This window comes from Erpetoichthys calabaricus, chromosome 2 (assembly GCF_900747795.2).
Source record: "Erpetoichthys calabaricus chromosome 2, fErpCal1.3, whole genome shotgun sequence".
Classification (NCBI taxonomy): domain Eukaryota; kingdom Metazoa; phylum Chordata; class Cladistia; order Polypteriformes; family Polypteridae; genus Erpetoichthys; species Erpetoichthys calabaricus.
Window position 1 is genome coordinate 289,778,374 of NC_041395.2, and position 15,192 is coordinate 289,793,565.

The window sequence follows — 15,192 nt, forward strand, 5'->3', positions numbered from 1 at the left end:
TAGCTACTAGTGAGTGTTATAGAAGAGCACTACCAGTCAACATGTGCAAGTAAGTTTCAAAAAGTGTCTATGTTGTGAAATTACACACCTTTTGGCAAGAACATTAATATACAAAAGTCACTTTTTCAAACAGCAGCAGATGAAAGGAAAAAAAATTACACAAGCAAATATAATCTAATGAATGGAGCCTATATGACAAACATTAGGTGTATGTGTCTAAGAAATCAGCTAATAACTTATTAATAAGCACCAAGCAGTTTCAATATTTATGGTGCTCAAAATGCAACAAAAGTATATACAATAAAAACTTCAATTCAAGCCTACCATTACATGTTAATGCTATTTTTTTAAATGTAGATTTTAATGGTTTCTCCATCTAGTTACATATCAGTGGAGATAATTAGCTGTTTTTTTTTTTCCTTTACACATATTCAACAACATGGCTTTGATTCACAACATCAAGAACTCACACAAGACTGGCACAGGAGTGCCTGCACATGACTGCGAAGTGCAGATATTTTTGCACATTATTGCAGCATTCATTCATGAATGCATAAATTGTTTCACCAGATGAGTATTTCTGGTTACACAGTAACAGAGTTAGTTGGCTGTTTGCTTTCTTACAAACACCTTTCCATTACCCATGAGTGGTTTCTCTTGTGCCACTTTTCCATGGAGGTTTCATCAGTCAAGGGCTGTAGACATTAGTTTTCTAGATAGGTTTTTTATTCTCAGTCATGCAATTTTGTGCTTTTGACAGGATAGTCAATAGACTTATAGCCATTTCTTAAATCAAAGTCATTACTGTCCAACGGTAATTTGAGAGAACAGCCTACTTTAAAAAATGCGTATGAGGTTTCATATTCTTTAATGTTATTAAAATGGAAAAAGAACAGGTTCCACAATTAGTCACAAAATCAGGGATAAATTCACTACATAAAATCTTAAAGTCTTCTGAGGTTCTGACTCCTCTTGAAAACCCACTTTTACAATATACAAAGCACTTCAAGGTGGCTAAAGCGTTTTACTCCTCTGCTGACTTCAGGATCATAAAAAGCTGTTTAATGCCACTCAGCCACTATTCTATTATCTTACCATAGAATTAAATGTAGAAATACAGTTATTGTGCTCCTTCTTACATTTACTACTACATTTTAAAAAGTAAGACATTCTTGTCAAACACTCAGATGTAATGTAATATTCATTTTGGTTTCTTTGGGTAGTTAATTAACTGCTATATTATACTGTATATAGTAAAACTACAGCAACTGTAGTTTTTTTCCCCTCAAGAACTATGGTTCTTCAAAATTCTGAAATGGAACTCCTTGAGCTGACCTCTTCTAAAATTATGGAGTGAACTGAAACATGGCAGTGTTACCATTTTCAGTCAAAAAAAACTTTTCAAAAGAATCCAGAGTTTTACGTCTACGTTGATATTCAAGTTAATTATGAAATGACAAATTATATAGATTCAACAAGCATTTTAGCATATTTACCAAAACAATCTGCAATATCTTTATCAAAATGAACAAGTGAAAAAAAAAAATCATTAAAATGTGTACAGACATTTGAAATGTCTTTTACAAGTAAACAGACGATAGTGGCAATAAAAAAAATTAAAGAGGCAATACAACACAGCTCTAGATGGATAATGTACCTAAGTAGCTGTATCACAGCCCTTTAAAAAGTAAAATAGACCAAGCTGGCATTTGCAGAATATATCTGTAAAGAAAAAACTAGGGCTGTTACTGCGAAATAAATTAATACATCAACAAACTCCAGTCTAAGTCTACAGGTAGCTGTTATACATGGATGTAATGCAAAACAGAAGGTCTATACAGGGTTTTAAATTAAAATAGTTTAGTTTGTAGTCTAAGACATTTCACTTAAATACTCTAAAAGGGGCTTTCTTTTCTTACCAAATATTTTTATTTTCCCAATTTTAGCTATGTCTGACAGGGTTTAACCACAACTTAATAACAGATGGGGCATCCTGCATTTCAAACTTTCCACTCATTTACTTTTTATGGAATGGACTATCACAGTACAAATGCTGCTATTTTAAGGAGTGTACTAAACTACATTTTTCTTCAATTACTGTGTTAACAGTGTTGAGAGCAAAAGATTTAACTTCACCACACCACAAAAACTGAACAATAAACATCTACTAATCACAAAGGAATGAAAATGGGAAAGTATGAGTGAACTTACTGTTTTGAACTAAGGAAAGTACGATCACTCAACCATCCAAACAGTGGGTCATTCAAACTATTCCATATAAGAAAAATTGTCTGTGGAGAAATAAAAAATCTAATTCAAGCAACAATTTGCTGTAAAAAATAATTAATGAAGCCACATATTTCACATTAAAAAATTGTAAAGAATAAATATACAGACTAGACAGAGCTATGATGTTTCATATTCCATTTCCTCCAACACACAGAAATGCAATATAAGAAGTAGCTGGCTATTTGGAGCCTGGACTGTCTATATAAAAACTGCTTAAATACAAGTTATTTTATTAGTCTATTAACAATATGATTAACATATTTAAACTATCTACCGTTAAAAATATTCAGGTAAATATGTATTATTTTGCAGTATGTTCTTCTCTTTCAGTATGAGGTTAAACATTCATTTAGCACTTTATATGGATTATCATTGGGCAAATTAATGAGGATCAGCTATAAATACTGGGTCATTTTTGCCAGTATCTTTTAAACAACTGGGTTAGAAAAATTATTAAATATCTATGAGCCGATAAGACTCACCAAAACATAGTGACATAAGATTTTAGAAACCAATATAAATCTTCGTTTATCTAGTAATCCATTCCATTACTGAAATTGCTTAATCCAATTCAGTACGGCAGGGGCGGGACACTATCTGTATAGCACTGGGAGCAATGCAAACACCAATCCTGGATGTTTATAAAATGTTTAAAAATGACAGACTAATTATATGATAACCAAATTAAATCTTAAAAATAATGAGCCTGATAATGTTTATATGCCTGGTTGTTACAAAAAAAAAAAAAAACAAACTTGATGTATGAGTGATGCTCTATCTAGTTCACGTCTAAGAAGATTAAATTCTATTTGCAAACTACCAATTTCATTTCACATATTAGACAACTGCAGGTTTTAAACCAGCATATTTCAATTTTAAGAATGCTCTCTTTCGCTGGTATGTGATACAGGAGAAAAATATATTATCAGAACTAACAAAACAGTCATTTATTAAGTAGATTTCAGATATTACAGCAAAGGGGATGCACAAACAAATAGCTTGACCACATTTAGCAATCAAAAGATACAGCATAATAATGTATAAATGCAGGGGGGGGGGGGGGAACAACTTACCTCTCCAACCCAAAAAGAGACTTTATCAATCTTGTAGACAGACACGAATGTATCCACATAGTAAAGTAGAAAAACATTGTGCAAAATAGAAACAAAGAGAGAGATTGATCCATACAGAACAGCAGTGGACACGCCAAAAAAGCAGCTCCACAACTTGACACCCATTATTTTTGTTAACTGTTTGCGCAGGCCTCCTTCACTGTTGACCCCATATTCCACATCTGTCTCAAACTCACAGTCATCTTGAGACCATAATACCTTTCCTGCAACAAAAGATGTAAAATCAAACATTCAAAAGAAAATAACCTTTAAAATATAAATATATTGCCATTCTGGAATAGAAAAAAACATTTCAGAAATAGTAGCTCTGAATTAAGCCTTCTAGCCACTCAAAAGATCATTTAAAATTTAGAAAACAACAAAATATTTATGCAGTGCTCTTTATGTTATGAGGAGGCTTGGAGCACTGAACATACCCTAAGTTGCAAAATCATCTATTAAAAAAAGCAAGCGATAATAATATTAGACTTGAAAAATCCTACAGCAGTGATTTTGGAACCAGGAGAATTACCTTTGCGTTTCATGTTTATTTAGAAAGAACAAGCTTGTCAAACACCTCACGTCACCTTAGCAGAATGTGACTCATAAAGGTTGTTTTACCATGATACACACAACATGTGAACAAGGACCCAGCTGTTTCCTGCTAGTTAGCCTGATTAAAACTGTCAGCAATGACACCAACATGTAAATACATGTGCACACAAATTCTTTCCAAGGACGAAACAAGAATGATTCAACACCCTGTAGATTTTGAATGATGGACTAACTTGCACATATACTGTAAAATGGATTCTGAAAAACAAAGGATTTTGAAGTGGTGTCTTCAGAAGTACAGTGTACACAATTGAGCCTGTTACACCAATTAAATACAGTAAATACTTCAAAAGTGGGCTGTCAACACAGAACAATCCAGCAAGAACAAAAAGCAAGTTTAAAACATCAATCACCCAATTACTAAAAATAAACTAGCCTCTTTAGATGTGATGATGAAATAATGCAGTTAAATGTTGAGGCTGTGGGAAGCAAGTATGACATGTGGTAAATAGTCACTAAAACCTACTACAAGAAGACTGTGAAGTTTACTGTATCATATGATGACATGCGAGTGCTTCACTTTACATTTGAAAAATGTAATATGCTAAGCACATATGACTGGGTTATTAAAGCAACAGACTGTAGTTTTAAAATAGCAGTATTAAGATTGCTTTTTCTGTAAAATAAAAAAAGAAATAATGCAATGTGACTAATAGAGATCAAGGTCCTATTTACATACAGAGGAAACTTTAACCTCCTTAGCGTTGGACCAGAGCGTCACTTGGGACGTAAAAACAGGGTTAAAAGAGTTAGTGTCAAGCATCACTCGGGCAATGGCATAGACGCATCTCACATGAGCATTAGACCCGAGGATTACTTGGGCTGTAAAAGTGCCAACAGCGTTTATCATTTCATAGGCAGTGCTCGGCATATAGGCCTGTTGTGTGTAAGCAACAGGCCCGAGTGTTCCCAGGCAACACTGCACACACGGCTTCTCCTAGCCTCATAATGGCATCTCATAAGAAGTGTTTTTCAGCAGCCCACTCTTGACAGTGATACGAGCAATTATGATGAAGTGAATCTGTCTTCAGGCAGGGAAACTGAAATGGACAGTGAAATCGAAAGTGATTCTGATAAATCCGAAAGTGACGCTTGTGTCAATCGCACATGTGCAGTGTGCAACTGATCAGTCTGGAAAGAAAATACACAAGGTATCATGCTACTATTGTCCCAACTGTGACGCTGAATATTTCACTGTGCTTCAAGATATACCACATACGTAAATTACACATTTTGACAGTATATAGGGTATTAGCGTTATTTTTATTATTATTATTAGTAGTAGTATTATTACTATACTTTCTACACTTCTGACTTTGTAGTTTTAGTGTCTTGCATGTTTTACAGTAGAAAGAAGAGATTTAATAAATATGCCATTTTTCAAGCCAAAAAAATGCAACGCTTTTTACATGTTTTTTCGAGAAAAAATGTAACACTAAGGAGGTCAATGAAATCACTAACAACTTTTCAATTTATCTGGCAGTTATCAATTAGTTTAACAAGTTTATCTTAAAAAAAAAAGCTTTTATGCATTTTATTTTACTCTTATAATTTGATCACTTCTCACTGATACAAAACAAAACTACATGTATAATCAAATTCATTTTCCGAGATAAACACTTAGGCCCTGTCCACACTACTACACTTCCATTTAAAAACAAACTCTGGTTTTAATTTTCATGTTTCATCCACACTACCCAAGTGTTTTCCATCCATCCATCCATTTTCCAACCCGCTGAATCCGAACACAGGGTCACGGGGGTCTGCTGGAGCCAATCCCAGCCAACACAGGGCACAAGGCAGGAACCAATCCCCGGGCAGGGTGCCAACCCACCGCAGGACACACACAAACACACCCACACACCATGCATATACTAGGGCCAATTTAGAATCGCCAATCCACCTAACCTGCATGTCTTTGGACTGTGGGAGGAAACCGGAGCGCCCGGAGGAAACCCACGCAGACACGGGGAGAACAGGCAAACTCCACGCAGGGAGGACCCGGGAAGCGAACCCAGGTCCCCAGGTCTCCCAACTGCGAGGCAGCAGCGCTACCCACTGCGCCACCGTGCCGCCCCCAAGTGTTTTCAACCCCCAAAAACAAAGACTTTTAAAAACGCTCTCCAGAGCATGATACTTTTGTAAATGTAGCATCAGCATTGTGGTATGGACGGTTCAAAGCAGAATTTCCCAAATCAGTACCCTGATCGGCTCTAGTTGGTTCATGTTTATTTGGTGGCCTTTCCCTTATAGGGTTCTGCTCATTACAACGTCTCATTCACTGAATCATTCATTCACTGGTTGGTCACCCTTCATGAAAAAATATTCCAGAATAGCAGCCATAGAAGAGTTGCTTAACATGGCGTTTGTTGTGCTGCTTACAAATACACATCTAAATTATGTTTTGTAAAGTTTGAATGCTATATACAAAAGGAAGATTATTTACTGGTTGCAATGATTATTTACTGGTTGCAACAGTTTTACAATAAATCCTGTGGCTGCCAGTGTCACTGTAGTGAAAAATTCAGAGCCCTGTGAAAATGATTGTAAATAACTTGGTTGACAGCCTCAAATCAATATTTATCACTTGAACTTGAAAATATAACAGTGTGGATGTAGTCTTAAATAAAGTCAGTATTTGGACAGTGTCAATTTTGGCTCTGTACGCCACCACAATGGATGTGAAATTAAGCAATCATTATGTGATTGAATTGTAGATGTTAAGCTTTAATTTATGTGGTTTACAAAAAATACCACATCATCTGTAAAACATGGTCAAGACAGTGTTATGGAATGATCATGTCTGACTGCTAATGGAAGTCAGTCAGTAGTGTTTTTTGATGATATGACTGTTGGCAGAAGTAGATGAATTCTGAAGTGTATAGGGCTATACTATCTGCTGAGATTCACATAAATGCTGCAAACTGATTGGACGACACTTCACAGTGCAGATGGACAATGAGCGAAGACATACTGCGAAATGTCTTTGTGCTTTTTAACACAAAGTAGTAGAATAATCTTCAATGGCAAAATCAATCAACTGACCTCAACCCAATTGGACATACATTTCATTTGCTGAAGACAAAAATGATGGCAGAAAGTCTAACAAACAAGCAGCAACTGAAGACAGCTGCAGTAAAGGCCTGGCAAACCATCAATAGAGAGGAAACCCAGCATTTGTAGATGGTCATGGATTCCAGATTTCAGACAGTCATTGACTGTAACGGATTTTCAACCAAAAATTGAAAATGATCATTATATTTATGATTTTGTTAGTTTGTCCAAATACTTTTGAGCCCCCATGTATAAAAATGTCTATCGTTCCTAAATGGCTCACACAATATTTTTTGATAAACCCCTTAAATTAAAGATAAAAGTCTATACTTCAATCACATAATGATTGCTTTATTTCATATCCATTGTGATGACGTACAGAGCCAAAATTCTGAAAATTGTGTCACTGTCCAAATACTTATGGAACGGACTGTATAAAGAAGTGAAAAATACAGAAATCTAGTCCTAAAAACAAATAAAGTATGGTATTAAATGTTAACTAATGAGGGAATTAAAAACAGTATTGTGTGAAGAAACTGTCAACAAGGAAACATACAATACGTTTTCAGATTCATAACAAAATTATATCTATTACAGTAATCCCTCGCTACTTCACGGTTCACTTTTCGCGGATTCACGACTTCGCGGGTTTTTAAATACAAGTGATTGCCCGCCTATCGCGGAAGTTATGTTCCAGACCCATCAGCAACAGGAGAAAATCCGCGATATAGAAAGACCATATAAATAAACATTTTTATAGTTTAAGCCTTAAAATACCCATCCCACATGCTTTAAACACATGTAAACTTATAAAACACACTTTGTTAACACATATGATATGTGGATGTCGGGCTAAGGATATGAGTAACATCTCACTATTATAAAACATTTTAACTTCACGCAAGACAAGACAATGAGACAGGAAAATTGGTGATGTACAGGCTTTTAAATTATTGACACGCAGAGCGACAAGCAGCACAAAGCCAGCACAAAGTCCACTTCTCCTTAGCGTTCATTCAGCTCCCCACCCCCTTGACAATGCGAAGTGGCAGGAGCGTTCTGCGCTTCCGGGGAGGGGGGGTTTGAGCGAAGGTGCGTTCAGCTCTCACACACCCACACCCACACACACACACTCCTCGCACAGAGCGACAAGCAGGCATTTTGGCAGAAGCAGCACAAAGTCCATTTCTGCTCAGCGTGAGTTCAGCTGCCCCCCTTCACAAAGCGAGTGCAGACACATTGACGTCTGATCGCTGTGTGCAGTGTGCAGTGTTGGTCTGAGGTGTTTAAGAATGTAGAAAGTGTTTAAGAGCATAGGAAGTGTTTATAAGAGCGTGGGAAAGGTTAACAAGAGAGTGAGAAAGGTTTATAAGAGTGTGGGAAGGGTTTATAAAGCCTTAAAATATGTATAAATAATAAAATAAATATAGGTCGCTACTTCGCGGATTTTCACCTATCGTGGGGGGGCTCTGGAACGTAACCCCCGCGATAGGTGAGGGATTACTGTATTTCTATTCAAATTAGATTCTGCACTCAGATTAATAAAAAGATTTAAGTTTAAGAAGGAAAGATGCAACCTATCCTATAAACAATGACAGCAATGCAGGAAACACCTCAGGATGGAATGCTAATTCATCACTAGAGGTACACAAACACAAGCATACTGGAGTGTTTTAGAGAAACTAGTGAAACTGATTGAATGGGAACCTCAGAGACACAACATCTAGCTCAGGTAAACACAGGGGAACATGCAAAGTTCACATAGGTTACTCTGCTGTGATCAGCTACCATTACTAACTACTTGTAATATTCATATTGTTGAGTAAGTACTCACTAAGATGCCCCATAAAGCAATGAACTATAAGGAATTTGGACAAAAAGGAGGGTACTTTGGTGGAAGAAAATGTAGGAAAGAAATGAAAACAAGACACTGACATATCTGTACTTACTTGAATTATAATGCCACCATCTTACACTAAGTGATAAAAATACACACATTTTAGGAAATACAAACTCTGAGAATGATTAAATCTTATTTGTATTTTTAGGGAACTGTGATATATGGTAATCCATAAAATTTTAAGACGAATGTTCATTATTTACTTCTATGTATCGCTGACAACAGCAACCAACAGAATGACATGCTCTTCAATAGCATGAAGTTTACTCTTTGGCTTATATGTAATGTAATAGTAATAATGTAATAGTAATAAAAATTTAATAGTTTTACTGGAGGGGAAATAAAGTATTCTGCTCAAAACAGTATGCAGTGATCTTCTGAAACACACTTATCTTTTTAAACAATAGTATTACATGTCACAGCAAATGTACGCTTGTTTAATTTAACTTTCAAATGAGTCTGTTATAATGGGAAGTTACAGACAATAGTTAGATTCACCTGTGTCGGGCATGTTCGTCTCCGTCAGCTACACCTGCTTTGTACACATCTTGACCTGCCGCAGGCAACCACAAACACAGCATTACGCATAGAGTAATCAGCTAGGTAATTGGGAGAACAATTTTAAAAACCATCTTCCACCACAAACCATACGGGGGATGTAGAGTATTGTTTACTTTCTTCTGAGTGTCTTGAGCACAATGTTGAATTGAATAAGCTACAGCTTGCTTTGTAAGCTCTCCTCTTCTCTGTTTTGCTAAAAAACCAAACTCTAAGTCAAATAAATCTTAATCTTTATTGTGCATATAATACCTTTAGTTTAGATTTACCGTGCCTTAAATAAAAATACCCAAACCCCTATAAAAACTGTCCTAATTTTGCTTTGCATTAACACAAATCCCAAAATACTCAAATTATTTTTGCTTGGAAAAGAAAAGCTATATATAAACAGATAAACTGCTGTAATCAGGTTTCATAATTATCCTGAGCTCTCACTAATATTAAGGGGATGAGCATTTTACTGCAATAAGAGCTTAACAACTTTACAACTATAGCAATGTGATTTTTTGATCGTTCTCCTTAGTGCAATATAACAGAAGATGGGCTTTGACTGAATCCATCAAAGACATTCGTTTATTTATTTTCAGGTCATTCAAATGTCCCAAAATGTGTTTCGATAAATGTTCTGGTAAAAGGTGAATTTTCATATCAGCTTCTAGTATTTAAGTAAACTTTGCTTTATGTCACTATTATACAATTCTGGCATCTTTATTTGCCACTGCTAAATGGGGGAAAATCCCTGGAACATAATATACTCCTTCACATTGCTTCACAAAGCATCTGCTGTACCCTTCCATCCATCCTCTAAGATGCTTGTGTGTGTGCATGTGTGGTGTTTTTGTTTATTTACCAGATCATCCATTTCTGGGCAATGTTCAAGTTAGTCAATAACTTTACATTTTTTGGCATCACCATGACCGAGAAACTGGAGTGAGCAAAACACATTCAGCTATTGCCAGGAAGAATCACTAATGCCATTTGGGAGTGCCTGGGCAAATATGTAATTGATTTTCCTGTTGGATGACTGGCAGAGGGTTATTTATTTTTATCTCTCTGTCTCTTGCTCTGACCTGTAGGCACTAACTGAAGCCAGATCCAGCATCAATTAAAGCTTGGCTGGTATGGAGTCAGAACAAAATGAAAACAATACATTATTACTGTACTATTATATTGTTTTTGCACTAACTATACCTGTTTTTTTTTTTTGTTTTTTTTTATTACCCAGGCCCATATGTTTTGAAGGTAACCAGTGCAACATTCTATCCCAAGGAATAATTTATATTTCTTTATGTGCAGGGTTTTCCTGATAATTTAAAAATAGTATAAAAAAAGAAGAAAAACAGCTTTCAGCTCTTACTCCCCCCCCCCCCCCCCTATGGTCTACACACTTTACTTGCAACTCTTGCAAGGTACTTTCCTAAAACTCAAAGATTTCTTTATCCCTCAAACAGTTTTGCTTGGCTGCCGATTAACTTACTACAGTATAAATGAACGAAAAGTAATCTGCTTCAGTACATTCTTCTTCCCACGATACAAAGCACATTATTTATTATGTTACCATTAGATAGTGTAATTACATTGTAATAGAGCGCATGCAGGAGGGTTGTTTTAGGAGGAGAATATGCCTGACCTTTCCATTATATCTTCTTAGTGTTTCGCAAAGAACAGAACATACAGACAAACCAAAATACAGAGCTGCCAGTGGCTGCAATATCCACGCCTAATTAAAAGGCCCTAAGTAGAACGCTGAAGATCACTCCTTCTTATCCTGCATCTGCCTAATTGGTCTGAGATCTACAAACAGCAAGGATAATAAATTAACCAGAATTTATGGTCATACTTCTGGAGTCACTTTAGGACTGACTACCCTTGCAGAATTGTTGACAATGATGTTCAGATACAGTATATTCTGGCATTCAACTCTTGCTTTTTATGTATGAAGGTTGTGCCTCAGAATCATACTTCAACACTATCATTGATACTCCGCAGACCAGACTCATGGCATTTACTGCCATGCTGTAATCAAAACCTCAGTTTTGACCCCGCACCCCAACAAAACACACAAACACAAAATACAGCTGTAATAGCTTTAAATGGCATTATATGTGGCTTTGATGTTGTCACTCACTGAACAGTTGGCTATATGGGAAGGACAGTGTAACGAGCAGCATGAACACAGCAAAACTGATAAGACACTTGTTGCTGGGCAGAAATCAACTAAGTAATCTATAAAAACTGCAAGTTGTATTTCCCAATCAGCCAGCATAAGATCAAAGTCCTAAGTTCCCCTCTCAGCAATGTTATGAATAGCTGTTGAGAGCGGAAGCAATACCTTAAGTCAGGGGTTCCCAAACTCGATCCTGGGGACCCACTGTGGCTGCAGGTTTTTGTTTCAACCAACTTCTGTTTTTCATTGGAGTCTTAACCTAATTAAGTGATTCATTATTTCCTAGTTTCTGTATTTTGGAGTCAATGTAAAAATTCTAAACTAAGTTTGGTAGATTTTTATTAAAATGCAATAAGCAGTTATATAGGGAATATGTAGTTTTTTTTTTAAGTCATTAACAGTATTTTCAACCTAAGTTTCATTCTGTTTTTCCATGTGTTCTGGTTATTTAATTATTTACTAATTAGTGGGTCTGACACTGAAGCCATTGCTGCTTTCATCATTCTGCGTGTCTGCTGTGCTGGATGTTAATTGTTACTATTAGGGTTAAATGAAGGGAGCAAACTACACAGGAAAAGGGGAGAATAATAGGAAAACAACAAAAGAGAGTTAAGCATTTATAGCTTGAGAAAAAAAATAGAAATATTTCTAGATGTCTTATAAATGTAAAAAAACATATTGTTCTGGTTTTCTGAATGCAGAATAAGAGAAGAGTAAAAAAAAGACCAGCTAATTAAATGGGATCCGTTGTTATCGATTACTATCACCAATTGTGAAACTGGAACAAAAACCTGCAGCCACAATGGGTCCCCAGGATCGAGTTTGGGAACCACTGCCTTAAGTGATTCCTCCTCAGAGACAGACAATAAATCTGATAAAGTAGCCACTTAATGTATATTATTATCATTGGTAGTTTTCTAACCATTACTGAATTACAGATGCGTATTTTAGGTTCAAAGAACTCAAACCAGTAATGAAGGAAATGAACATTCTGAAATGAACGTTAAGCCACTCTTCTGGTAAGTAAACTTCACAATTCTGCATATGTTCAGAGATTTCTTCATGCTTTCCCTTTTCTTAATACACAAGCGTATTCCCCCAGCCATGGTACATGTTTATTTCTTGCAACCATCCATAGAGAAATCTTGGCTTATACTGAAAACAACGTGCATATCATTTGCTTTGAAGACACCATCTAAGAGCAAACAATCACGCTCACTTCCTCGAGTAAAAACTTTCACTGTTATGTAAATATGTCTTTTGACTGTAAACTGATTGCACTTTTATTGCTACATTAAGTCACAGTTTCCAAAATACACAATTGTCAAAAGATAACAAAACAGCAAAGTGCACACCTGGCAGTCTTTGTTCTGCTTGGCTGAAGGTACAATATCACAAAACACGAGGACCATAAACAAGAAGATAAAAGTGACTACTTCTGTCTTAGAAATCAGAAGGGATCATATCCGCTTGCAAGCACTGTAGCTGAAAAGAACTCCTAAACTGGATTGCTGGTTTATAACAAACAAAACAAATGAAAAAAAGGAAAAAAAAAAAAAAAAAAAAAAAGATGAAAGGTTTATTTTCAACATACCACGGAATCACCTGAAAAAAACATCACATAAAAATAAGTCTTGATTGCCATATCACCTTTTACGTCTGTTTTTGGGTGATGTCTGTTATTAAGTAGAAGCTTAAAAAAAAAAAAAAAATTAAACGTTGTGTCGCATACCTCATCCTCTGTTACATATTTATATCTACAAATCATATTTGCTTTTATTGTCTTGCGTTACAAAGTTTTTTGCTAATCAGTTACCACATCTTGATTGGAATGTCAAAACAGGTTCAGAGGTCTTGGGGGTGTGTGTTTGTATGTGTATGTACACACATATACTACACACACACTATATATATATATATATATATATATATATATATATATATATATATATATATATATATATATATATATTAGTGGCAGACGGCCGGGACCCATGCCCGGTCGGGACGCCCTTTTGATACTGGATCCGGGGGAGCAGCACACTACATCCCCCAGAACATTTGGTGGCAGCCCCCCTGGGTTGCATTGGGGCCACAATGGTGGAACACTGGAGCTCATCCCTGTTGGGGTGGGCTGGAGATCATCCCTGATGAGGTGAGCGGCGGTGGCTTAACGAGCCCATGTGGGCTGGACTGAAGCCACACCCGGAACCGCAGCCTGAAGTAGGTCAACGAGCACCTGGCACACTTCTGAGGGTACTATAAAAGAAGCCTGCAGCCACTACTCTAGGCGCCAGAGTCGGGATGACCACAAGGACAACAAAAGGAGAAGGAGAAGGAGAAGGAGAAGGAGAAGGAGAAGGAGAAGGAGAAGATGATGATGATGATGATGGTGGTGGTGGTGGTTGTGGTTTGGGGTGATTTACTTTGTTTGTTGCTTGGGACTGTGTTGGGCTTCCCATGGCTGAAGAAAAACAAAAGTTCTGTTTATTTATTTTACACATGCCTCCGTTGTCAGTCGGTGTCTGGTCGACTCCTATATAGCGCCATTGCCACTAATATATATATATATATATATATATATATATATATATATATATATACACACACACACATTTATATATACTGTATACACATTATATATATATATATATATATATATATATATATATATATATATATATTATACAGTGGGTACGGAAAGTATTCAGACCCCCTTCAATTTTTCACTCTTTGTCATATTGCAGCCATTTGCTAAAATCATTTAAATTAATTTTTTCCCTCATTAATGTACACACAGCACCCCATATTGACAGACAAAAAAAAGAATTTTTGAAATTGTTGCAGATTTATTAAAAAAGAAAAACTGAAATATCACATGGTCCTAAGTATTCAGACCCTTTGCTCAGTATTTAGTAGAAGCACCCTTTTGAGCTAATACAGCCATGAGTCTTCTTGGGAAAGATGCAACAAGTTTTTCACACCTGGATTTGGGGATCCTCTGCCATTCCTCCTTGCAGATCCTCTCCAGTTCTGTCATGTTGGATGGTAAACGTTGGTGGACAGCCATTTTTAGGTCTCTCCAGAGATGCTCAATTGGGTTTAAGTCAGGGCTCTGGCTGGGCCATTCAAGAACAGTCACAGAGTTGTTGTGAAGCCACTCCTTCGTTATTTTAGCTGTGTGCTTAGGGTCATTGTCTTGTTGGAAGGTAAACCTTCGGCCCAGTCTGAGGTCCTTAGCACTCTGGAGAAGGTTTTTGTCCAGGATATCCCTGTACTTGGCCGCACTCATCTTTCCCTCGATTGCAATCAGTCGTCCTGTCCCTGCAGCTGAAAAACACCCCCACAGCATGATGCTGCCACCGCCATGCTTCACTGTGGGGACTGTATTGGACAAGTGATGAGCAGTGCCTGGTTGTCTCCACACATACCGCTTAGAATTAAGGCCAAAATGTTCTATCTTGGTCTCAACAGGCCAGAGAATCTTATTTCTCACA

At 36.6% G+C, this 15,192-nt stretch overlaps 1 protein-coding gene across 1 annotated transcript in view; it reads right to left on the bottom strand.

The window, feature by feature from the left end:
• mfsd13a (major facilitator superfamily domain containing 13A) overlaps positions 1 to 15,192 on the bottom strand; it is a 33,361-nt gene that overhangs the window by 16,107 nt on the left and 2,062 nt on the right. The window contains exons 2-3 of the mRNA XM_028795741.2: positions 3,363 to 3,625; positions 2,212 to 2,291 (exon numbers count right to left, since the gene is read on the bottom strand). Of these exons, the coding sequence (XP_028651574.1) occupies positions 2,212 to 2,291; positions 3,363 to 3,527 (245 nt within the window). The 5' untranslated portion in view covers positions 3,528 to 3,625. The remainder of the gene's footprint in view (positions 1 to 2,211; positions 2,292 to 3,362; positions 3,626 to 15,192) is intronic.